Source organism: Martes martes (assembly GCF_963455335.1).
Source record: "Martes martes genome assembly, chromosome: 5".
Classification (NCBI taxonomy): Eukaryota; Metazoa; Chordata; class Mammalia; order Carnivora; family Mustelidae; genus Martes; species Martes martes.
In genome coordinates, this window is record NC_137892.1 from 131,994,376 (window position 1) to 132,018,344 (window position 23,969).

Consider the following 23,969-nt stretch of genomic DNA (forward strand, 5'->3'; position numbering starts at 1 on the left):
AGGTGTGATCAGTCACCTTCTCTTAGAGGTGGCGCCTTTCACACATGGCTAATGTCATTCATCAGGTACTGATTCTGCTAGTTTCATTATTGAAGAATAATCCTATTTTCAGGTTCTGGAGTTGTCATATTTAACTTCTTTGCAGTGGGCATTTCTTTGGTGATCAGTATATGCTGGCTACCGTGATTGGCAGTGGGGATACCAGGATGATAAGATGCCTGACTTCCAAAAACTAGGCTCAGTTGTTGAAATAGGTACATTAACCAGTTCTATGTGTTCTATTTATCGTTTGCAAAAAAATTAATTTAGCTGGTTTGGTGCAGAGTATGAAATTATCCCTTTTGCTGGATAGGCAAAATTCCATACTACTTTATTTGTTTGTTTGTTTGCTCTCATTTATGTTTTAATCTCAATTGGGAAAAAAATTTAATGATTATTTTTCTTCCTTAGACTAAACCATAAAAATGTGAACTCAATAGAGATTTATCCTGGAGATGGATCTGTTTTCAAATCAGAGGGAGCTTATTTTGGGAGGTATTTTACATATTATTCCATTCAAGAAGGATCAGAAGAGGTAAGCGGACAATCAGCTCAAGAATTTGTATATAGCTGTTTCTAAATAATTTTGAATATATGTAGGAAATCTGATCTTTACATAACATTGCTTGCCTACACAGTCTGGAGAATTCATATGATCTTTTGCCAACATTATCACAATGATTACTAACCACCTTATTTTTACTGCATTCTTATCCTCTATTATGCCAGTCATTTGCCTAAGTAATTCGTGTTTATTTTTTTTTAAGATTTTCTTATTAAGTAAGCTCCACACCCAAGGTAGGGCTCGAACCTACAACCTTGAGATCAAGAGTCACACATTCTAGTGACCGAGCCAGCCGGGTGCTCCAATTTACGTTTAAATCAGAAGTTAAATTTAAACTTCTCATGTCATAGAGTTTATCAATAAGGAAACCCTAAAACCAGCAGCATTACTTTGAATCAGTATTCTTTTTTGAATTAAAATATGCACATTAAAAGCACATTCTTTTTTTCCCTACCAGGTAACTGTTTGCATATTTAAAATACCTCTCAGCTTCTAAATCTTTATATACAACTAGAAAGTTGAACAAGGGGCACCTGACCAGCACAGTTGGTTGGGCCTCCAACTCTTGGTTTTGGCTTGTGTTGTGATCTCAGGGTTGTGGGATTGAGCCCCTTGGTGGGCTCCACGCTGAGCGTGGAGTCTGCTTGGGATTGCCTCTCCCTCAGTCCCTCCCCACCCTCTTTAAAAAAAAAAAAAGAAAGAAAGTTGAACAAGATTGTCCTCTGTTTTGAAAACAGTGAAACCTAACATGATATATTTAATCTATCAGACCAAAATGTAATCATATGGCTATATTGTTAATTGTTTAAATTTGCTTGTTCCCAATCTGACATGTGACATCCACCGTTATGTAAGGATCACCATAGCATCACTTGGCTTGGCTTTGCAGGATGGAACATAATGTGTTTTCTTTCCATATTACAGAGGGGAAATTGGAGTAATAAATTATTTGTCAGTTTTTCCATCTATACTTCCCACTGTCCCCTCCACTCCCTATTTATATTTTAAGTAAATCCCAAATATCTTTCTATTCGTTAATATTTTTATATATATAATATATATATAGGAACAGATTTCCTACTGGGTCTATTTGTAGGAAAGTATTCATGTATTCAGTACATGTTATTTGAATACTCATAGGCAGACACTCTGTCAGGCACTGGGTACGATGAAGAGCTCCTACCCTGAAGGGTTCATAACCTAGTAGTCAGATAGGCAAACGAGTAAATGAAATGAAAGTGTGACCAGTATTGTGTGTGTGTGTGTGTGTGTGTAGTGCATGAGACAATCAAGTAAATAGGCAAATAGAGTAGGTATGGGTACCTCTACTGCTGACTGCTATGTAACTGGGAGTTTGAAAATGTACAAGATAAATGCGGTATATCTTCCTGGAGCTTCAGTTTGGGTTTTTTTTGTTTTAAAGATTTTATCTATTTAATTGACAGAGATCACAAGTAGGCAGAAAGGCAGGCAGAGAAGGTGGGGGGGAAAGCAGGCTCCCCGCTGAGCAGAGAGCCCGATGCGGGGCTCCATCCCAGGACCCTGAGATCATGACCTGAGCTGAAGGCAGAGGCTTTAACCCACTGAGCCACCCAGGCGCCCCTGGAGCTTCAGTTTTACTCAAAGGTATAAAGGGGAGGGATGATCTTTTTTTTTTTTTTTTTTAAGATTTTATTTATTGAGAGCAAGAAAGCATGAGTCGGGGGGAGGGGGAGAGACAGAGGGAGAAACAGACTCCCTGCCAAGCAAGGAGCCTGACACAGTGCTTGAGTTCAAGACCTAAGATCACAACCTGAGCTGAATGTAGACATTTAACCAACTGAGCCACCTGGGTTCCTCTGGGATGATAATTTTTATACTGAAACAAATATATCAGGGAGGAGAAACATGAGCTTTTGGGATAAAACAGAAGGTCCAGATGAATTGTGCTTTTGTGGTGGACCGCTTCGGGTGGGCTTCACTCTCAGACCACTATGAGCAACACTTCACCTCTGTCCACTGGAGTGAAGAGATTTAGAAATCCTGTCTTTTTGGGATAAAATTGTTGGCTCCTTACTTTAACCCATACTCAAAAATAAATTCCAGATGGATTAAAGGGCTAAATGTAAGAAACCAAACTTTCTCATGGTTAGGAAAAAATATGAAAGAACGGGGCTTATAATCTCGGGAGAGGGGAGGTCTTCTGAAGTACTGCACAAAACACTGGAAGGCATAAAATAAAAGCTTGGCAACCGTGAAGTTTTCAAACTTACGTTAAATTTTAGATATTTAACTTCTGTTAAATGAGATAAAGCCAAAAAGATAAGCAAAGGCCTAGAAGAAAATATTCTGCATTATAAATCAGAATAAAAAGACCAAAACCAAAAAAACCTCTCATAGAAAAATGAGTGAACAATAAGAATGGTTAAGCCAATATAAATAACTCCTAGTATGTGGAAACATTAAGGTTTACTGCTTGCATCAAAGAAATGCAAATTAAAAGAACGTCTTCTTCTTTCTTCTTTTTTTTTTTTTAAAGATTTATTTATTTATTTATTTATTTATTTATTTATTTGACAGACAGAGACTACAAGTAGGCAGAGAAGCAGGCAGAGAGAGGAGAAAGCAGGCTCCTTGCTGAGCAGAGAGCCCGATGCAGGGCTTGATCCCAGGACCCTGGAATCATGACCTGAGCCGAAGGCAGAGGCTTAACGCATTGAGCCACCCAGGCGCCCAAGAACGTCTTTTTCACTCATGAAATTGTCGAAAGGTTGATAGTGTCTACTGTGGGCAAGGGTATGGTGAAAAGGGTGCTTTCATAGTACTGGTTGGAGTATAAATTGATTCACCCTTCAGGAAAGACAATGTGATAATATCAAGTTAAATTGGCTAGAAATCCTGCCTCTTAGTATCTATCCTAGCAGAATATTAGCACGTATACACATAGAAATACGGCCAGGGATGTGGATTGTAGCATTGCCTGTAGTAACAAAAAACTGGAGGCAGTCGAAATGCATCAGTAGAGAAATGGTGAAATGAGCTGTGTGGTCAGATTATGGGGACGCTGTGCAGCAGTTTAAAGGAATGAGGAAGATGTAGAGGCAGAGAGAGAGATTGAAAGATCTCCAAGACACTGTGAAAAAGGAAAGTTGCAGAAGAACATGTACAGTGATATCTTTTGTAAAGGACAAAAACCCCAAACCCAAATATATGACTGTATATAGTACACATGTAAATGCACGGGGGAAGATCTGGGCAGATAAAAACCAAACTGAAGGGACACCTGGGTGGCTCAGTCGATGAAGCATCTGACTCGTCATTTTGGCTCAGGTCATGACCTCAGGGTTGTGAGAATGAGCCGGCATCAGGCTCTGTGCTCAGCAGGGAGTCTGCTTGAGATTCTCTCTCTCCCTCTCTTTCTGCCTCTTCCACTCATGCTCTCTCTTTCTCTCACAAATAAATAGATAAATCTTTAAGAAAAAAAATGAACTGAAGTGGTTACTTTTGGGGAGGAGCATGGGATTTTGTGGGGGAGGGAGAGTAGGGAGGAACTTAAATCTTGTATTTTTTTTTTGCTTTGTCCCTCCCCCCCCCCAAATATTAGTAATATATTGCTACTTGTATACTTACATTTTTAGATAGGAAAGATATAATTACTTCTGTAGAGATAAGAACTTGGTACTCTGGAACCATATTAGGAGGGGCCCCTGACCCAGAATGGGGGAAGAATCTTCTGGAGGATGATATGGCTGAGCTAGGATCTATAATTACATTTTATTTTATTTTTTAAGTAATCTTCACACCCAATATGGCACTCAAACTCACAACCCCAAGTCAAGATGTGGATCAAGAGTTAGATGCTCTACTCTGAGCCAGGCAGGTATCTCTAGACCTATAATTTTAAAGAAGTTCTACAGAAGAAGAATAGAGGTTGGAGGAGTATATAGCTGAGGGAACATACTTGCTTCACTCCTTGCATGGCTGGTTTCTTGTTGGTAAAATTGCTATTTAAGTGTTACCTCCTCAAGAAGGCTTTTCCTGACTATCCAAATTAGAGAAGTACCTATGAAACTGTCATGGTTCCCTCCTCTTTTTTTTTTTCTTCCTAGCAATTAATACTATGTGACATTTTCTTACTGATTAACGTTCATTTGCTAACTAGCCCACACTAGAAGTAAGCCCTGTCTTGTTCAACACACCGTTACTGCTAGAGCATGAAAAAGATAGATGAACGTCACCTAAATAGAGGCTGGGGTGAGTGTGGAGTGTTGAAGGAAACGAAAATGCTATACATAGACGGAATGCTAGAGAGATCTAATGTTGGGGGGAATGTCCAGGGAAAAGACTAAACCACGAAGTTGGGCCAGCTCATAAATGGGGCATGGGAAACCATATTGCTTTTGCAGAGCCACTGAAGGATTTAAGTAGGGAAATGACATCCTATTTTTGTTAGGTCGTTTTAGAGAAAGATAAACTGGAGTGGGAAGAGGTAGACCAGTTAGAAGACATGTATAGCAGTTCAGGGAAGGAAGTATGAGGACTAGGCAGTGGTAATGAGAATGATGGTGATGGGAATGGACACAAGAAATATTAAGGAAACAGAACTGATGACTGACTAGATATCGGGGATGAGGAAGGAGTGAAAAATGATGACATATTATTGAATAAATCAGTGAGTGGTGGTGCCAAGCACATTATTAAGCCAGAATTGTATCAAATCTAAATTGTTTTGATGATGGCTGCTTTTCGATCTTACCAGGAGATATCAATAAAACATTTAACCTATTAGATCTCAACCCCATTTGCCTAAAAGTAAGATACTCTTAATTATAAGGTGTATCCAGATTTCAGAGGTGTTAAATTGTGAAAACTGAGCGTCTTAGAATTGATGAAATAGAGGAGTAGAAAAGACAAGAACTCTTGAGATGCTTGGGTGGCTCAGTCCATTAAGTGTCTGCCTTCAGCTCAGGTCATGATCCCAGGGTTCTGGGATTGAGTCCTGCATCAGGCTTCTTGCTCAACAGGGAGTCTGCTTCTCCCTCTCCTTCTACTTCTTCCCCTGCTTGTGCTCCCTTTCTTCCTCTCTCTCTCTGACAAATAAATACATAAAATCTTAAAAAAAAAAAAAAAAACACACACAAACTCTCAAGGAACTCAGTATCCAATAGAGAAAGATATAAATAGTTAAAATCCAATAGTTTGAGTGCCTATCATGTGCCTTAGCACATTGCTGGGGATACAGAGGTCGGCAAAACAGACACAGCCTCTAGCTTCATGAAGTTCTACGCTAGCAGGGAAGACAGACATTAAGTAAAAAAGTATTAAGTTGAAATCATAATGAAAACCAAGAAGCTAGAGTGGAGGGTACTGTGCTTGTGGACATAACTAGGTTTTACCTAGTCCATGGACCTCAGTAATGGCTTCCCTGAGAAGAAGGGAAAGTAGGAGTTAGACAAAGGGAGATGATGGAGGAGGGAACTGAGTTCCAGGTAGAGAGAACACACTACAGGTATATACGAAGTATAGAAGGAGAAAATGCAGATTTTGAAATGAAGGTCATTCCATTTTTTACATGTCAAAGTGAGATATCCAGTGGAGAAGCTTAGTAGAGGTTTAGATACTCAAGTCTACAGTCCAGGATAAAAGAGGAGGGACTATTTTTTGACAACCTACTATATACTAAATTCTGCCCTAGGTGCTTTATCTATTAATTATATCATTGATCCTCAGTCTAAATGGTAGGTAGTATCCCCATTTCATAGGTTGTAGGCATCATGGTTTATAAAAGTCTACATAAGGAACACCTGAGTGGCTCAATTGGTTGGGCCTCCAACTCTTGGTTTCAGCTGGGGTGGTGGTCCTCTCTCCTGGTTGTGAGATTGAACCTGCCTGTGTGGGGCTCCTGCTTACTGTGGAGTCTGCTCCAGATTCTTCCTCCTCCTTCTCCCCACAATGCCCACCCTCCCTCCCCCCACCGCCAGTCCCTGCTCTATGTACTCTCTCTCTTAAATGAATAAACGGATAAAATCTTAAAAAAAACACAAAACCAAAAATGTTACATAAACCTGCCTGTCATTACAGTTAGTAAGAGACATACCTGTGATTTGAATCCAGCTTTGTTTTAACTTCAAAGCCCATCTTCTCTCACTGATGGTAAAGTATGGATGGGCTATATTCTCTTGTGGTTCAAATTAGATCTGTGCTACTTCTTAGCCCTCAAATTTCGGTTTCCTTATCTAAAAAAAAAAAATAGGTATTAATAGTTCTTATCTCAGAGTTGTTTTGAGGAGTAAATGAAATAAACCACGTACATTACATAGCATAGCACCTAGCATATAGTATATGTTCAACAAATGTTAGCTGTTGATATTATATTTATTATGCACACAACTTTGGACTCTGCTGGGATTACCCAGGAAGAGTCAGGAAATCAGAAAACAAGGCTGAATACAGAACCCCAGGGAAACACAAATATTAATGAGTCTGAGAAAGAGGGTATTCAGAGGGAATAACAATTTTTTTTTTTTTTTTTTAGATTTTGTTTATTTATTTGACAGACAGAGGTCACAAGTAGGCAGAGAGGCAGGCAGAGAGAGAGGGGGTAAGCAGGCTCCCTGTTGAGCAGAGAGCCCAATGTGGGGCTCGATCCCAGGACCCTGGGATCATGACCTGAGCCGAAGGCAGAGGCTTAACCCACTGGCCACCCAGGTGCCCCACAAAAATTTTTTTTCAATTCAAGAAGCTGAACTTATAAGGAATACGTCTTCCACAAATTGTAGCAGTAGTTCTTCCATTAATAAAATATAATAAAATTACATATTTGTTCAACTAAAATAGTTTTTTAAAACCTATATAGGCTTTTTTTTTTTTCCCTTTTGGTCTGAGGGGTAAAGGGGGGAGCTTATATGATAAGTTTTCTGCTAATGTGTAGGAAAATTAATGTGGTTGCCATATTAAGTACAGCCAAAATTTAAAGTGTGCAGTAAGTTATAAGGCATTAGAATGCAACTTTTGTAACTCTCCAGGATGAAGCTAGACTTTAAAAAATGGGAAAAAAGGAAAAGCATAAAATACCTTTAAAAATATACCTTTTAAGGGCTTTTGATGAAGTTAAAATAACTGCTTGCCTTGTCACAATATAAATACAAAACTGAAAAAAAAATAGTTAATTAATAATGGCCAGGATTTATTATTGAGCTATTTCATTTTAAATTAATTTTCAGAGAGAAGAGAAAACTTATTCAGTAAATAACCTTCCTCCTGATAGACCAGGAAGTCTGTTCTCCGTGTATTCTCTAATTAAACAGGCAACCAGGTAAGTTCTTCACATTCAACTGATTCACGTGTTTTGTGTTTGAGAATCCTGATACATTTTCTGATGGTTAGGGTTAGATTAAGAATTTGTAGATACAGTGGAAGTAAGTGTTTTGGTGAAATCGGTCAGTTTTTCTGGTCTCTTCATTTATAAAATAAGGTAATCACATCATTATAAGAGTTCTTCTGGCTTTGAAATTTAAAATTAAATATGGAGAAACATCCAAATATGGCAAACAAGTGGTGGTAGGAAATGAGTGCCTTTTCTCTGGGTGAGTGCAGTGAGTGCATCGTCATTGTCCCTTGGAATCAGCTGAGGATTTCATGATGCCTTTTACATTTTCATGCTTTTTTATCTTCAGAGTAATAAAGATTCTGAAAATGAAGTGTAGTTTGGTACTTTGACTCATATGTTTTTAAAATTCTACTAACTAATATGTGGCAGTCAGAACCATGAAAGTGTATTGTTGAATTAAATTATTTAAAAAAAATTTATTTATTTATTTGACAGACAGAGATCACAGGTAGGCAGAGAGAGAGAGAGAGGAGGAAGCAGGTTCCCCGCTGAGCAGAGAGCCCGATGCGGGGCTCGATAACAGGACCCTGGGATCATGACCTGAGCCAAAGGCAGAGGCTTTAACCCCCTGAGCCACCCAAGTGCCCCTAAATTATTTATTTTTACAAATGTCTAAGCAACTTCCAAACTAGATTTGAAAGAGCAAGATTGGTAATTTGATTTCCCACAGACAGTCGATCCACCTCCCTAGCACTCTGAGACAATAGAAAGGAGCACCTGAAAATTCTCTCCATTTGGAGTCATTTCATTGCTAAAAAAAAATCAGAGGAGTAACCTTAACTATGTAAGATTAACACAAAAGAAAGCAACCCCCTTCCAGGGGAATAGACGATTTCTGGAAGAAAAGTGTTCTGAACATATTTTAGTGGAAATGAAATTTAGTGGAAATGGAAATTTACTTGCCTAACATGTTGTAGAGTAGTGAGAATGCGTTGCTAGAATTGGAAAATGCCATTATTTGCAAATGTTTAAATACTGTTTTTCATGTTCACAGAATTCTTCAACATTGTACCAAGACAAGGCTTTCTTTAAGCCATAATTATCGTATATGCTGCTGGAAAATGGTATCTTAAAATTATTCTTCTTATTATTATTTTTTTAAAGATTTTGTTTTTATTTATTTGACACAGAGAGAGAGAGAGAGATCACAAGTAGGCAGAGCAGCAGGCAGAGGGTGGGGGGGAAGCAGGCTCCCTGCTGAGCAGAAAGCCTGATGCGGGGCTCGATCCCAGGACCCTGAGATCATGACCTGAACTGAAGGCAGTGGCTTAACCCACTGAGCCACCCAGGTGCCTGTCTTATTATTATTTTAAAGATTTTTATTTTTAAGTAATCTCTATACCCAGTTTAGGGCCTGAACTCACAATCCTGAGATCAAGACGTCACATGTTCCACTGACTGAGACAGTCAGGGGCCCCTTAAAATTATTTTAAAAGCAAGATTTTTAAAATTGTTTTATTGTTTGCATACATACCTCTAAGTTCAAGTTACTTTCATCTAAGTCAAGTGAGAAATTCTTTGTAACATTAATATTACTTTATTAAGAAAAATATCCACTTACTAGAAAAACACTGCAAAGTCCAGCTTTTATGTTATACTTTGTCTATAATTTGTGTTTCTTTTTTCTTAGTGGAGAAAGAGGGCAGGGGAATTGATTGGATTTGAAGTATGTGGAAATGTAGTTATTTTAAACTATGATATTACAGTATTCTATTGTATTTCCATAACTGTAAAAGTAAATTCTTTAACATTGACTTAAAGGAAATGATTCTCAGATTTTGATTTCTGTATATGTACTAATTTAGTTACAAACCTATATATTGCTGTAGTTCCTAATGTTGTTCTGTGTTCTACATAAAATTCAGCAGAACTGTGACTTTCCAAAGATACTAGAACTTAAACTGCTTGTCATAGACTAATTTGGGTATCCACTTCTGGAAAAGTCAAAATATATGTAAGGATTCTACAGTATCCAACTTCTGAATAAAGTTGCTTCAGAGTTTCGTAATTATTTAAGTCAATAATGGATAACTCTCTTTCCTGCTATTTTTATTAACTTGGTTTTAGGTACCTGGGATAAAGGATAACAATATACTGCCTTTGCTTTTGAGAGAATCACTCATACCCAGCGTGGGAAGATTTCTTGCATACTCTGACGACAAAGTACATGCTCTCTTTTTAGATGGCATTACTCTAACCCTAAATTGGAATTTCAGCTCTTTTATTGAAAAGAGACAGGTGATTATATTTCAGACTGAAATCTATTTTTCATTTTTTTAATCTGTGGAAATAGAACAAAGAAAATAAAGTACCACACTATTTCAATTTATTTTTTGAAGTGTAAAATCCATTAAGAAGTTTTAGTGATCTCATTGGATTTCCTAGCAAAAACCAGAAAGGATGACAAATAATCATTCTTATAAAGGTAACTGATTATATAGAGAAGGACTGGTATAGAGGGGTGGTTAAATAATACTATAATCCTTGTAAAAGATAACTTTTAAATTAATTAAATTTTTAATGATTCATCTACTTATTATTTTTTAAATTGATAAATTAGAGAGGTTTTTGTTGTATTTTATGTTTGTTTCAGTTTTGAAATGATAAAACTTACCTTTCCTCCTTGCTTCTTAAGGTAGATCAAGGTCTCAACTTAGGTTGGGGTAGGTTAACTTTTCCCGATGGACAAGATCAGTTAATTCAGATTGAACATCCTGGACCATATGAAAGGTACTGAAAAGTAGTTTTAAAAATTCTCCCTCCCTCCCCCCTTTTTTTAAAAGATTTTATTTATTTATTTGACTGAGAGACAGAGAGTACAAGCAGGGGGAAGCAGGCTCCCTGCTGAGTAGAGAGCCCTACTCGGGGCTCCATCCCAGGACCCTGGGATCATGACCTGAGCCGAAGGCAGAGGCTTAACCTACTGAGCCACCCAAGTGCCCCTAAAAATTATTTTTAATAATAACTTTTCCTCTTAGACAGAGAGGAAGCATATAAACATTATTTAAATGTTATAGATATTTTTAGTTTTTCCAGGTTGATAATGTGCATGATGTTATTCCAGCAGGTTTCAGAGTTTACAATAATACGGGCATCTAGCATAACTAAATAAATCAAGTCAGCTTTAATCATTTCCATTTGTATTCAAGTGGTTCGTCAAAATAAATGTTTTCAGTATAACTGACTTGCTGTGGAAATTGGACTGTGGACAGCTGTGTTACCAATTAAGTAATCCCTTAACCAATTTGAGGTAAGGTTTACACAAATAACTAAACTTAGGTGTATTTCTATAAAGTGGAATAAAATTAATTCGCTGATGCTTAAGATGGAGAAGATTCTTGAAAACAGCTTTTTATGAAATGTTTTTTTGCTTTTGGTTTATGTAATTTGTTATAATCAGTCAACTTGAACATTCTCGACATGTAACTGATTTTACTTGAGAATATTCACAAAAGAATTGCTTTTTTTACTTCATGAATTTATTTTTCTGTTGGGATTTATTGCATTTTGGTCTAAATGCTCCAACATTCATTGCTGGCTTGAATACTTTGCATCAAAAATTTAGTGTCTTAGGGCCCCTGGGTGGCTCAGTTGGTGAAGTGTCTGACTCTTGATTTTAGCTAAGGTCATGATCTTGGGGTTGTGGGATCAAGCCCCAAGTCTGCTTGAGATTCTCTTCCTCTCCCTCAGCCCTTCCCCTCCCTCTGCTTGCATGCGCACCCAAGCATATACTCTCTCTGTCTAAAATAAAGAAATCTTTTTAAAAAACTACAGTATTTGGCAAACATTACTATTTGTTTCAGCTCATCACTTCAGATCATTTTATTGACCTTGATATTTGTTTTGTATATTCAGTGAGTTATATATAACTATACACTTATAATGTATAAATTATAAATTTATGGGTGTGTTCTGGTTATAATTATTTATAATTATATTTATATATAAATATAATTTATATTTAATTTAAATAATTTTTATAAATGTATATAAATTTTTATATATAAATATATAATTATAATTATATAGTTATAATGTATAAATTATATATTAATGGGTGTGTTCTGATTTAAATTTTATTTTATTTTTTATTTTTGGTGGGTTTCATTTTTTTTTTAATTTTAGAAAGCAAATGCTCACTTGTCTTAATGTGTAAAGACGTTTTCATTATAAAACATAATGAAACTCATTTTACTTTGTAAAACTAAAAGGAGACTTTAGACATTTAAATTTGAATTTTGAGTGAAATCCAAGTATCACTTTGTTCTGATTCTTAAATCTCATCTTTATTAATCATGACTATGAGTAAATCATTTTATCCTTGATGAATAATGAAAAAAACTTGGCCTTTTCCATTTCCTTTAAAAAAGATTCAAAAAATTGCCCACTTGGGAATTTATCCTTTTCCCCCAAGTTGTCTTAATAACTTTTCCTTTCTAAAAAATGCTTTTATAAATATTACACAAGCTCATTTTTCAAATATTTCTTTTAATGTTTTCAATCTAGATATGTGACAGCAGTTATATCATGGTGCAGAAGACTGACCCAGACTAGTCAGCGAGAGATGCCCACACATCCTTCATCTTCTCTTGTTGAAGAAAATTGGTATGTATATTTCTTTTAAATTTCATCTGTGTAGGAGAGACACAAAAATTTAAAACATCAAATGGTAAACTCTAAGGCTTTTCCTGATAGCTTAAGCTTGAAAATAATTTATCTTTAATCAGATATTTATTACATTTCACCATATTTTATCTGAAGGTCAGAAAATTGCATTGAAAATTTCATATCAAAATGTGTGACTCCTTTAATGTGATAAATTCATCCTAAAAACTTAATGGAAAAATTTAAAGGAGGTTTTTAAAGTTTTAGTAATATTAAGAGAAATAAAATGTTGACTAACATAATAAACTTTCAGAAAAAGTTGATTTTGAAATCATTTCTATCGTATTAATTACCTCTCCCATATTAATTGGAAAATCAACAAATAAAGTATTTTAGTCCCTCCTGTGTGCCTTTCAGTGTGCAAGGGACTGGAGCTGGGCCTCAAAGGAATATTTAGGGAAGTAAAGACATTTTAGGGAGGGAGCAAGGGCAGAGGTGAAAAACATATTTTGTCCTGTGAAGGCAGGAAGAAAACAGTTTTTATGGAGCAGATGCTATCTGTTCTATAGATAGGAATGGATCTTATGATCAGTAGAGGAGCTCAGACTTGATGGAATTACTAGTAGAACGAATGGCAGAAAGAAAGGTCATTAGGAAGGTTAGTATCACTGAGTGGCTAATCTGAGTATACAGGTATCCCCCGCTTTTCGAAAGTTTGTATTATTACACCGCTGCGCTTTTACGAAAGACCTCGATCGGTTTGTTCCCGGTTTTCTCGGGACCCACCACCCTGAACACACCTGATCTTGTCTGATCTCAGAAGCTAAGCAAGGTGGGGCCCCGTTAGTATTTGGATGGGGGTAGGTACCTGTTTTTGCTAACCAAAAGAAATCCAAAAGGGATTTTCAGTTTTAAGAAAAAAGGCAAAAAGTGAAAATAGCATTCAGTATTTTGCAGCGAGCTCTTATAGAGGCAGCTTGTACCCCGAGCAGGGAGAGTGGCACCTCCGAGCTCCTTCCCTGGGAACTACACTCAGCTGCTCAGCTTCAAGCCGCCAGAGCTTTGAATGTGGCTGGGAGCCTCTGCGCTTTCTCTCAATTTATTTTGTGCATCCATCAGCAAGATGAGTCCTCAGGTCTCAAAAAAAAAGCCTAAGAGAGGTTATTTTTTGGGTGTGGGAAAGATCAAAAAATTGTCCATAAACATTAGTGGTAATTGTTTTTCAACTTTATGCCATTTCAGTGTATGAGAGTTTTCATAGGAACGCTGTACTTTTGGATAGTGGAGGAAGCCTCTGTTGGAAAAGAGGGATACCAGGATCAATTTAGGAAGCTTTATGGTAGTTTGTAAGGTGTTTTAGCATTGCATGGTGAAAAAAATATAAACATTAAGCCTGATTCTTATCACCTTTTCCTAAATTACTTAGAGAAAGAGGTATAAATCAAATCAGTAGATGTTATTGGAATGACTTAGGTATCCTAAGGATTCAGCTTTCCAGATCTTCCATTCTTCAGCTACCGCCCATTTGGGAGCAGAAGAGTTGCCCAAGTAGCTGGCAAAAAAATGTAGTTGGGATGAAAGGGAAATTGTGTGTGACTATAAGACTGGCCACTTCATCATCGCTCAGCTGGCAAGGTTTCAAGATGCTAGCCTTTTCATAGGAAGGCTTTGAAGAGGATAACTGTCGAGACAGATGCAAAGTGAGGGCTTGAGGGAAGTGCATACTGGTGATAGTATCTCTGGGGGAAAGCAGCGAGGAGCAGCAGAAAAACAGAGGAACCGAGGAAGAGTAGAGAGAGGAGATGCAGCCCCTGACAGTAGCTCCATTTCCCTTGCAAAGCCCAAGACATCTTCACAGTGATTTGTTTTCTTGTCAAAGAAGGGGGGGTTGAAGGAAGAACGGATTGCACAATGAAGAGCTACCAGAATTCATTTCAATATTTTTTTCCCAACTGACCTTCTATTATTAGTTTACTGATTCAACTTTTTAATAGGGATGCTAGTCAAAACATTGAACAGCAGATAGTTCACAAGAAGTTGGTTCATCATATGAGCAACAGCATTAAAGGTAGTGTGTATTGTTTGCTTATGGCCAGAAAAATATGTCCTATGTAGGGGGAAAAAAAGTGTTTTGCAATGATGAAGAATCAGCAGGCTTTGGAGTAAATCATATCCAGGTCTTTACCACAGATGCTTAAAGTGTTGCGAGATCTCTTTCATTCTCCATCCATAGGCTGGAGTACAAGGAAAGAGAGCAAGTTGACAAGGAGGTGTATGTGTCCCACTGTAGTAAAGCCAGTAAGAAGACAAGTTCTATACCCCTTTGTGAACCGTGAAGACTATTCTAGAGACTCAAATAGAGAGATCTTTTAGATATTAAAGTTCTCATTAATTTTGCAGAGAGCTAGTTGAGTTACACTATTTCCTAGTTGTGTCCACTACTCATATTTCATTCTAGCTTAATGAGGAAAAAGAAAGAACACACATGTAAGAGAGTCTGCTGGAGTTGTACAAATTTAGCTCTCTGCCCTGTACCAGTTGCTCCAATATCTGTTTCTGTGGAACATGGTTTAAGAGTTAATGTTCATCGTGTTAGCCATTCCAATCAAGAAGAAGGGAATGTTTAGTATGTTTAGTATATTGTGTTTAAGAAAACAGTAGGTAGTCTATTCCAGAATAAATTTAATAAGAAATACTTATTATGTTTTGGGGCACCGGGGTGGCTCAGTCAGTTAAGTATTTAACTCTTGATTTTGGCTCAGATCATGATCTCAGGGTTCTGAGATCGAGCCCCGTATGGGACTCCGTGTTAGGCATGGAGCCTGCTTAAGATTCTTTCTCTCCCTCTGCCACCCACCCTCTCCTTCTCTAAAGAAAGGAAGGAAGGGAGGGAGGGAAGGAGGAAGGAAAGGAGGACGAGAAGAGAGGAAAGAAAAGGGAAAGGAAGGAAGGAAAGAAAAAGGAAGAAAGGAAGAAAAGAGGGGAGGGAGGGAGAGAGGGACGGAGGAAGGAAGGAAGGAAAGACTTACTATGTTTTGACATTTAATTCAACTGTGTAAAAGCTTAGCTCTCCAAAATTATCTCTTTCTGAAGAGTTCCATATAAATGAGGTCTCATTATATGTGCAAAGTACAGAAGAAGAACAAAAACATCTTTTCTCCTGAAAAAGACAATCTAGGTATGAAGATCAGAAAATTAAAGAGTTCAAGAGAAGGTATTGCAAATCAGTATATGATTAGTTAACATAAGGCTATAGGAATTCAAAGGAGGGAGCACTCCTTTCATAGAAGTGATAGGATTTTACTAGTTTGTTGTTGTTGTTGTTGTTGTTTTTCAGATTTATTTATTTATTTGAGAGAGAGAGTACGTCCTTGTACACATGTGCAAGTGTGGGGGGGGGCAGAGGAGGAGGGAGAGGAACAAGCAGACCCCCTACTGAGCACGGAGCCTGATGCAGGGCTCCATCCCGTGACCTGAGATCATGACCTGAGCCAAAATCAAGGGTTGGCTGCTTAACTGACTGAGCCACCCAGGCACTCCTAATTTTAGTAGGTTTTTAAAGTTTGACTAAACTTTGAGGAGGAAAGCAGAGGTTATGTCAGGTTAGTATTAAAAAGTTATAGCCAACAGGACCTGTGGGTGGACAGGCTCCTAAAGGAATGGGGCCTGGCACTCCAGCAGCATATGGGAGAGGGAGAGCAGAATATGAAGGCCCAAACAAAAAGCTCTGATTATATTTTATGCTTATTGTATTTATTTTATTTTTTGATGTGATATCTAGGATTTCATTCTAGCTTGCTTTTGTCTTTTCTTTGGCTAGATACCAATCTTTTAAATTCTTGCATTTTAGTTGAGAAAGCTACCTTTTTATGGATGTTAGCAGTTTTTTGACCTAATATTTGCAAATGGTCTGTTTGAGCAGGTAAAATTAGGTAATACAGTGTTTCAAACAGGGGAACTTCTCCCCGTTTTTATTTCCTTTCTTTATTAACTGTGCAATGTCCCTCAGGTTATGGTAGTGTACCTTGTACCACTGAATTTCCAAAGTGTACCTTTTTTTTTTTACTGTGTTTCAGATAAATAGAAAAAAATGGGTTATTAAAAAAAAAAAAAGAGTTGTAGCAAGAATGCCCATTATCTTCAAATGTCAGTACTTGATTTAAAAGGCCTCGAGGTGGGGACTTTTATTCATTTTCCTTATTCATTAAAAGCACTCAAGTAAGTATCGGTTGAGTCAAGTTGATGAGTTGCTAAATAAAGCCAATATAAAGAGAATTCTTTTTTTTTTTTTTTAAGATTTTATTTTTAAGTAATTACATCCAACATGGGGCTTCAACTTACAACCCCAAGATCAAGAGTCACACACTCCACTGACTGAGCCAGCCAGGCACCCCTATAAAGAGAATTCTTAACTTCTGGGCTCTTCTATCTACAATTCTAAACTTTATGAAAAAAAATCAAGTATGATTATTTGAAATATTGTAGCTATAAAAGAATCAGACAACTGTCATGAACTTACTTTTTCTTTTTGCACAGGTCTGTGGCCTCTGAGCTTGAAAAAATAAAGAAGTTTAACTGTATCCTTAAACCAAATTTATTGTCCTGCATAATTACTCCCTTTCCATTCTAGGCTTAATTCATGAGTCTGTGCTTTATATTATATATTCTGAAGTTTTCTTGAATAACATTTAAGATATATCTTAGCTATAGAAGGTGCATCATGTCAATATTTATACTTTTGAATGAGTTTAAATAGGGCAAAGGGCAGTGAACTAGGGATAGGTCTCCTACGGAGACTTTTTCACTTATATAATTATATTTTCTCCATATCCTCACCAACGCTTATTATCTATTGTCTTTTGGATAATAGCCATTCTAATAAGTATAAGGTAATGCCTCACTGTGGTTTTGATTTGCATTTCCGTAATGATTAGTGGATAATAAGCACCCTTCCATATACCTGTTGACAATTTGTAGGTCTTTGGGAAAATATCCATTTAATTCCTCTGACCATTTTTAAATCAGAATTTGTTGCTGTTTAATTGTATGAGCTTTTTATGTATTTTGCATATTAACCTCTTATCAGATATATGATTTCAAATATATTCTCTGATTCCATACATTGTCTTTTCATTTTGTTGATGGTGTCCTTCGATGTGCAGAAGCTTTTTAGTTTGATGCAGTTCCATTTGTTTATTTTTGCTTTTGTTGCCTTTGCTTTAGGTATCAGAACCAAAAAATCACTGCCAAGACAGATGTCAAAGAGCTTACCCCCCGTTTTCTTCTAGGGGTTTTATGATTTCAGGTCATATGTTCAAGTCTTCAGTCCATTTTGAGTTGATTTTTGTGTGTGATGGAAGATAGGGATCCAGTTTTCCCAACTTCTCTTATTGAAGAGACCATCTTTTCCCCCATTGTATATTCTTGGCTCCTTTGTTGTAAATTAATTGGCCATGTATGCTTGGGTTCCTTTTTTTTTTTAAAGATTTTAATTGAGAGACAGAGAAAGAGATCATGCGGGCTGGGAGAGAAGCAGAAAGAGAGTGACAAGTAGAACTCCGTACTGAGCACAGAGCCCAGTGTGGGGCTCGATCTCACGACCCAGAGATCATGACCTCAGCCAGAATCAAGAGTCAGATGCTCAACTGACTGAGCCACCCAAGTGCCTCCGTGGGTTTATTTCTAGACTCTCTATTATGGTCCATTGATCTATATATCTTTTTTTATGCCCATGCCGTACTGTTTTGATTACTGTAACTTCATGATATAGTTTGAAATCAGGGAGCATGATGCCTCCAACTTTGTTTTTCTTGAGATTGTTCTGACTAGGGGCACCTGGGTGGCTCAGTGGGTTAAAGCCTCTGCCTTCGGCTCAGCTCATGATCCTGGGGTCCTGGGATCAAGCCCCGCATCAGGCCCTCTGCTCAACAGGGAGCCTGCTCCCCCCCACCCCCCACCTGCCTCTCTGCCTACTTATGATCTGTGTCTGTCAAATAAATAAATAAATAAAATAAAATTCAAATTGCTTTGAATTTGTAGATTGCTTTGGTTAGCATGGACATTTTTACAATATTAATTCTTCTAATTCATGAGTACAAAATATCTTTCCATTTATTTGTGTCTTCTTCAGTTTTCATCATAAATGTCTTTCAGTATACAGATCTTTCACCTCCTTGATTAAATGTATTCCTAGGTATTTTATTCTTTTTGATATAATTATAAATGGTATTGTTTTCTTAATTTGATAGTTTGTTATTAGTTATAGAAATACAATTGATGTTTATAAATTGATTTTATATCCTGAAACTTTACTGAATTTATTAGGTTTTTGTTTATTTTTAAGAGAGAGAGAGAGGAGGGGAAGAAGAAGAGGGAGAGAGAGAATTTTATTTATTTTAGAAGATTTTATTTATTTGAGAGAGAGAGAGCATAAGAGGACAAGGGGTGGAGAGGGAGAAGTAGGCTTCCCACTGAGCAGGGAGCCCAATGCAGGACTTGATCCCAAGATCTGACCTGAGCTGAAGATAGATGCTTAATGGACTGAGCCACCCAGGTGCCCTGAGAGAGAGAGAATTTTAAGTGGCTCCACACTCAGCACGGAGCCCAACACAAGACTTGATCTCACAACCCTGAGATCATGACCTGAGCCAAAATCAAGAGTCAGACGCATAACTGACTGAGCCATTCAGGCACCCCTGAATTTATTAGTTCTGAGAGTTTTTTTGGTGGAGTCTTCAGGTTCTTTTGTATAGATTATCATGGCATCTACAAATAGAAACAGTTTTACTTTTCTGATTTGGATGCCTTTTCTTTCTTTTTTTGCCTAATTGCTTGGGCTAGGATAGTATGTTGAATAAGAGTTGCGATAGTGGGCATCCTTATCTTATTCCGGATCTTAGAGGAAAAGTTTTCAGTTTTTTACCACTGAGTATGATGTTAGCTCTGGGCTAGTCATACATGGCCTTTATTATCATGAGGTAAGTTCCCTCTATACCCAGTTTGTTAAGAACTTTTCTGCATCTATTGAGATAATCAGATAATTTTTATCCATTTTGTTAATATGGTGTATCACATTGATTTTCATATGCTGAACCATCCTTGCATTCCTAGAATAAATCTCACTTGATCATGGTGTATGATCATTTTAAGGTATTGTTGCATTCCATTTGCTAATATTTTGTTGAGGACTTTTGCATCTATATTCAGCAGAGATATCAGCCTGTAATTTTTTAAAAATTATTTTTAAAGTAACCTCTACACCCAGTGTGGGGCTTGAATACATGACCCTGAGATCAAGATTGTACACTTTTCTGACTGAGTCAGCCAGGCACCCCTGTAATTTTTTCTTGTAGTGTTTTTATCTGGTTTTGGTTGTTAGGGTAATGCTGGACTTGTAAAATGAGTTTGGACATATCCCTTCCTCTTCTATTTTTGGAAGACTTTGAGAAGGATTAATATTAATTCTTATTAAATGTTTATTGGAATTCACCTGTGAAACCAACTGGTCCTGGGCTCTTATTTGTTGGGAGGTTTTAGATTACTGATTCAATTTCCTTATTAGTGATTAGTCTGTTCAGATTTTCTATTGTAAGATTCAGTCTTGGTAGGTTTTATGTTTCTAGGAATCTGTTTCCTCTAGGTTGTCCTATTTGTTGGAATATAATTTGGCTCATTTTTCTTATGAAATCTTTTGTTCTGTACATTCTTACCCCATTCATCTAATTTCTTTTATCTTGTGATATTTCTGTAATCCTATTCAAATAATAAAGTAGCTCTGCATCAGAGGACAGGTTTCTTTCCACTCTATATCATTCATTCATTCATTCATTCATGCTGGTGAGGGGCAGAGGGAGAGAATACTTAACATTTTTTTTTTAAGATTTTATTTATTTGACAGAGAGATCACAGGTAGGCAGAGAGGCAGGCAGAGAGAGGAAGGGAAGCAGGCTCCCTGCTGAGCAGAGAGCCGGACGCTGGGATCATGACCTGAGCGGAACACAGAGGATTTAACCCACTGAGCCACCCAGGTGCCCCGAGAGAGAGAATCTTAAGCAGGCTCCATGCCCACTAGCGGTGCCTGGCGGGGAGGGGTCAGTCAGTTAAGCATCTGGCTCTTGATTTCGCCTCAGGTCGTGATCTCTGGATTATGGGATTGATCCCTGTATCAGGCTCTGTGCTGGGTCTGCTTAAGATTCTCTCTCCCTCTGCCCCTCCCCCACATCCCTCTTTTAAAAAAATTTTTAAGAATACACTGCACAGATTATTTATAGTCCTCTCACTGCTACTTTTGTTCTTTTATTCCTATATCACTCTTCACTTAAAGAAATGTTGAGATTTTAATTCTTTTATCTCCTATCACCAAACTTCCATTCAAATACATGTACTCTCTTTCCTTTCTTCCTCTCTTACATATTATTACATATTCCTCATCTTTAAGGGGTAGATCTTGATAAGTTCTGAAGTACCAAATCTATTATGAATCCTAGGGATCTTCCTAGATCTCAGAGAAATAATATTTTAATATGAAGACCAGGCTTTCTGAAATTAAATGTACTTATATAAAGAAAAATGTGGGGGAAAACTCCTTAACTAAGCAATTCAGTGTTATTGGAGAACAGTGGTATCCTAAACCAGATTTCTAACAGAAAAAACAAACAGTCATCTGATCATTATGAATCAAAATCTCCAGAAACCTTGCTGGAAGAAGTTAATGAAAAGAGAGTATCAATGGCATTGAAAAAAACCTCTGAAATCCTTCAGGATATTGACTGTCTTCTATCAAGTTCTAAAAAATGAAAAACAGAATTATTATATACCTTAAGGATGTTGTTTCAAGTGACTAGTATAAAATTATTAGTAAGCCAAGAAATTATATAGATTACTTCTTTGCGATGATTATATGAAAAATGACATTTAACTTTGGAGGTACCTAACTTGTAAATTTAAAAATATCTATAATGTACTTTATTAATAAAGAACTGTTTTAGAATTTTGAATAATTTCTGATTTCAGATTTATTAGAAAATTTTATAAAATTATAGTTGCTGTTTTATCTTATAGAACATTCACTATTAATCGTCAAGGTTTTTCTTTTCTTTTTAAATATGCAGAATTGTGTGCATTTGGTCATTTGCTATTTCAACAGAACTACCAAAAGAGAATTTGATCTTTACATATATACATATACACACACACACACACACACACACACAAAATATTGCTTCAAGCTGAGAATCAAGCTCTTCAGCAAAGACTAGATTTTATCTGAATTGTCTCATATTGACATTTCTTTTGAACATCTGAAAAAAAATTATGCTAACCAAGTGTGTGAAACTAAAATAGCTCATCAGAAATGCTGTTTATTGCAACCTAGTGCTGTTTATTGGGAAAGCACAAAACCACACATCTAAAGGGACTTCAAGATTAGACCAATATAGCAGAAATGTTCTAATTAACTTCCAATTTCTAGAAAAGGCCTGCTTCATGACATAAAAGAAACAACAGAGGAAGCAAAGAAAAAAAGAAGAAAGCAAGCAGAGCATAGATTAGGAGTGATAATGTCAATCATTTGAATGGGCACAATGTTCTCATGTTAGCTTTCTCACTCTGGGCTCCTTGTAACCTTCAAGTTTCAGCACAAATTACCATTTCTTCAGAAGGGCCTCCCCCACTTAGTCTCTATTACATCACCCTATTTATTACCTTTACAGCACATACTATAGCCATCCAACTTTTGTGGTCTAGATCCTCCACTAGAACTTGAGCTCCATAAAGTCATTCTGTAGCCTATTACCAACCATAGTGTTTGGCACACAGAGCATTCAGTATGTGTTGTATAAATCAATCAGTGCCTTTGGGCTTTAGGGTGACTACAGAGAAAATTGTGATAATTTCATTGTTTTGGTTGCAGGAAGGCATCCATGTTTTCTTCAATAGTTCTAGAAAGCTTCCAGTATAAGACATGTACAATGCTGCCAAAAGGGCAATGTGAAATTGTTATAGCATTCAGACAGACAAACTGTCCTTAATATGACTAAAAGCACCCCATGTTGTGGTTAATATATTCTTTTTAATTAGCTTTTAAACTATGTGGGTTAAAATGTCTATCATTGTCCATCTCAGTTGAGTCTTTTCCACTGGCTAAAGACCAAGGGTGTGACAAGCAATGAAAAGTTCTATCACTGAGAAACTGAGCCATACTTTAGGGTTCTGAGAGAGAGGCCTAGGAATGTGCTTGAAATTGAATATCTCACTTTTTACTACAAAATTGTCTTTCAACTTCTAAATATAATCTCACTACTGCCCTTGCTTTCCCTCTAACCCTTGTTTTGAGAAACTGTAGGTAGGAAGAAGAAAAGCAATGCACATTTTAGAAACTATTCTTTTGCACCAGTGCTTCCTAGAGCCAATGCCAAGCTAGACATCTTGGTGTTCACTCAGACAGGAAGGCAGGTGGGACCTGGCCATACTCCCATTAAGAAGCTGCATCTTGAGGCCGGTTAATTGGCGTCAAGCTACCTTTTATGCAGTTTTTTTTTTCTTCTTTTCCCCAACTCCTGTGAGTTTAGTAGTCATGATTAAATGGTCCAGCCCTGTCACTGCAGCCGCAATAAAGTGTAGCCCCCACCGTCCGTCCACAAAGTGGCAAAGAATAATTATCAAGAAATCCCCAAGGGGGCGTTGGAGAGCTTCGAAGGAGCGGCGGATCTGCAAGATCGCGGGGTCCCTCCATCTCGTGAAAAACTCCGGCGCCCAACCTGAAAGACCCAGTACAGGAAGCCGGAAATTCCTCTCCCCCTTCGAGACCCAAGATGGCCCTTGGGTCCTAGCTCAAGCGTCTGGGTATAGGGCCCGTGCATCCGACATTAGGTGAGGTTACTTCTCCGTCCCCAGCCGCCAGCCAGTAAGATGCGTTGTGGATATGTCGGCTGCTAAGTCTGGGGCACGGCGCCGGCAAAGCCAAGAAGGAATGCCCAGGTTTGACAGAGGAAGCCAACAAGGCACTTTGACTTATCCCACTGTCCCAAAGGTTTCCTAATGGGGCACGACGGGGAAGAACTCGTGGCAGCCACCACCAGCTCCAAAAATCACCGAGCTATCGGTTCTCGTTCGTTAGGAATGGGGCCAGTATCCCGGCGTCCTCTCTGCCGACGTTCGGGGGCTGGAGCCGCTCTGGCCGGCGGCCGGCGTCTCTATGGTGCCCGCCGAGGGGCGGGTAAAGGGGCGGGGCCGCCGTTCGCTCTGCGGGCTGCAGCGTGGAAAACTGAAGGTGGGCGCGGCAGAGCTCCGGGAGGGCCCGGGCGGGAGGGGGACTGAGTGGACTCCGCGAAACTGCGTCCTGAGGTGGGAAGCCGTAGCTCCCGGTTCCCGATGGGGAGGGCGTCAGGGGCG

At 37.9% G+C, this 23,969-nt stretch overlaps 1 protein-coding gene across 1 annotated transcript in view; it reads left to right on the plus strand.

The window, feature by feature from the left end:
• LOC308343749 (uncharacterized protein C5orf34) overlaps window positions 1-21,572 on the plus strand; it is a 32,636-nt gene extending 11,064 nt beyond the window's left edge. Inside the window, exons 6-13 of the mRNA XM_080804916.1 lie at window positions 451-574; window positions 7,807-7,898; window positions 8,968-9,037; window positions 10,041-10,211; window positions 10,609-10,703; window positions 12,480-12,578; window positions 17,115-17,155; window positions 21,181-21,572. Coding sequence (XP_080661042.1) covers window positions 451-574; window positions 7,807-7,898; window positions 8,968-9,037; window positions 10,041-10,211; window positions 10,609-10,703; window positions 12,480-12,578; window positions 17,115-17,155; window positions 21,181-21,374 — 886 coding nt within the window. The 3' untranslated portion in view covers window positions 21,375-21,572. The remainder of the gene's footprint in view (window positions 1-450; window positions 575-7,806; window positions 7,899-8,967; window positions 9,038-10,040; window positions 10,212-10,608; window positions 10,704-12,479; window positions 12,579-17,114; window positions 17,156-21,180) is intronic.
• The last annotated feature ends 2,397 nt before the right edge of the window (window positions 21,573-23,969 follow it).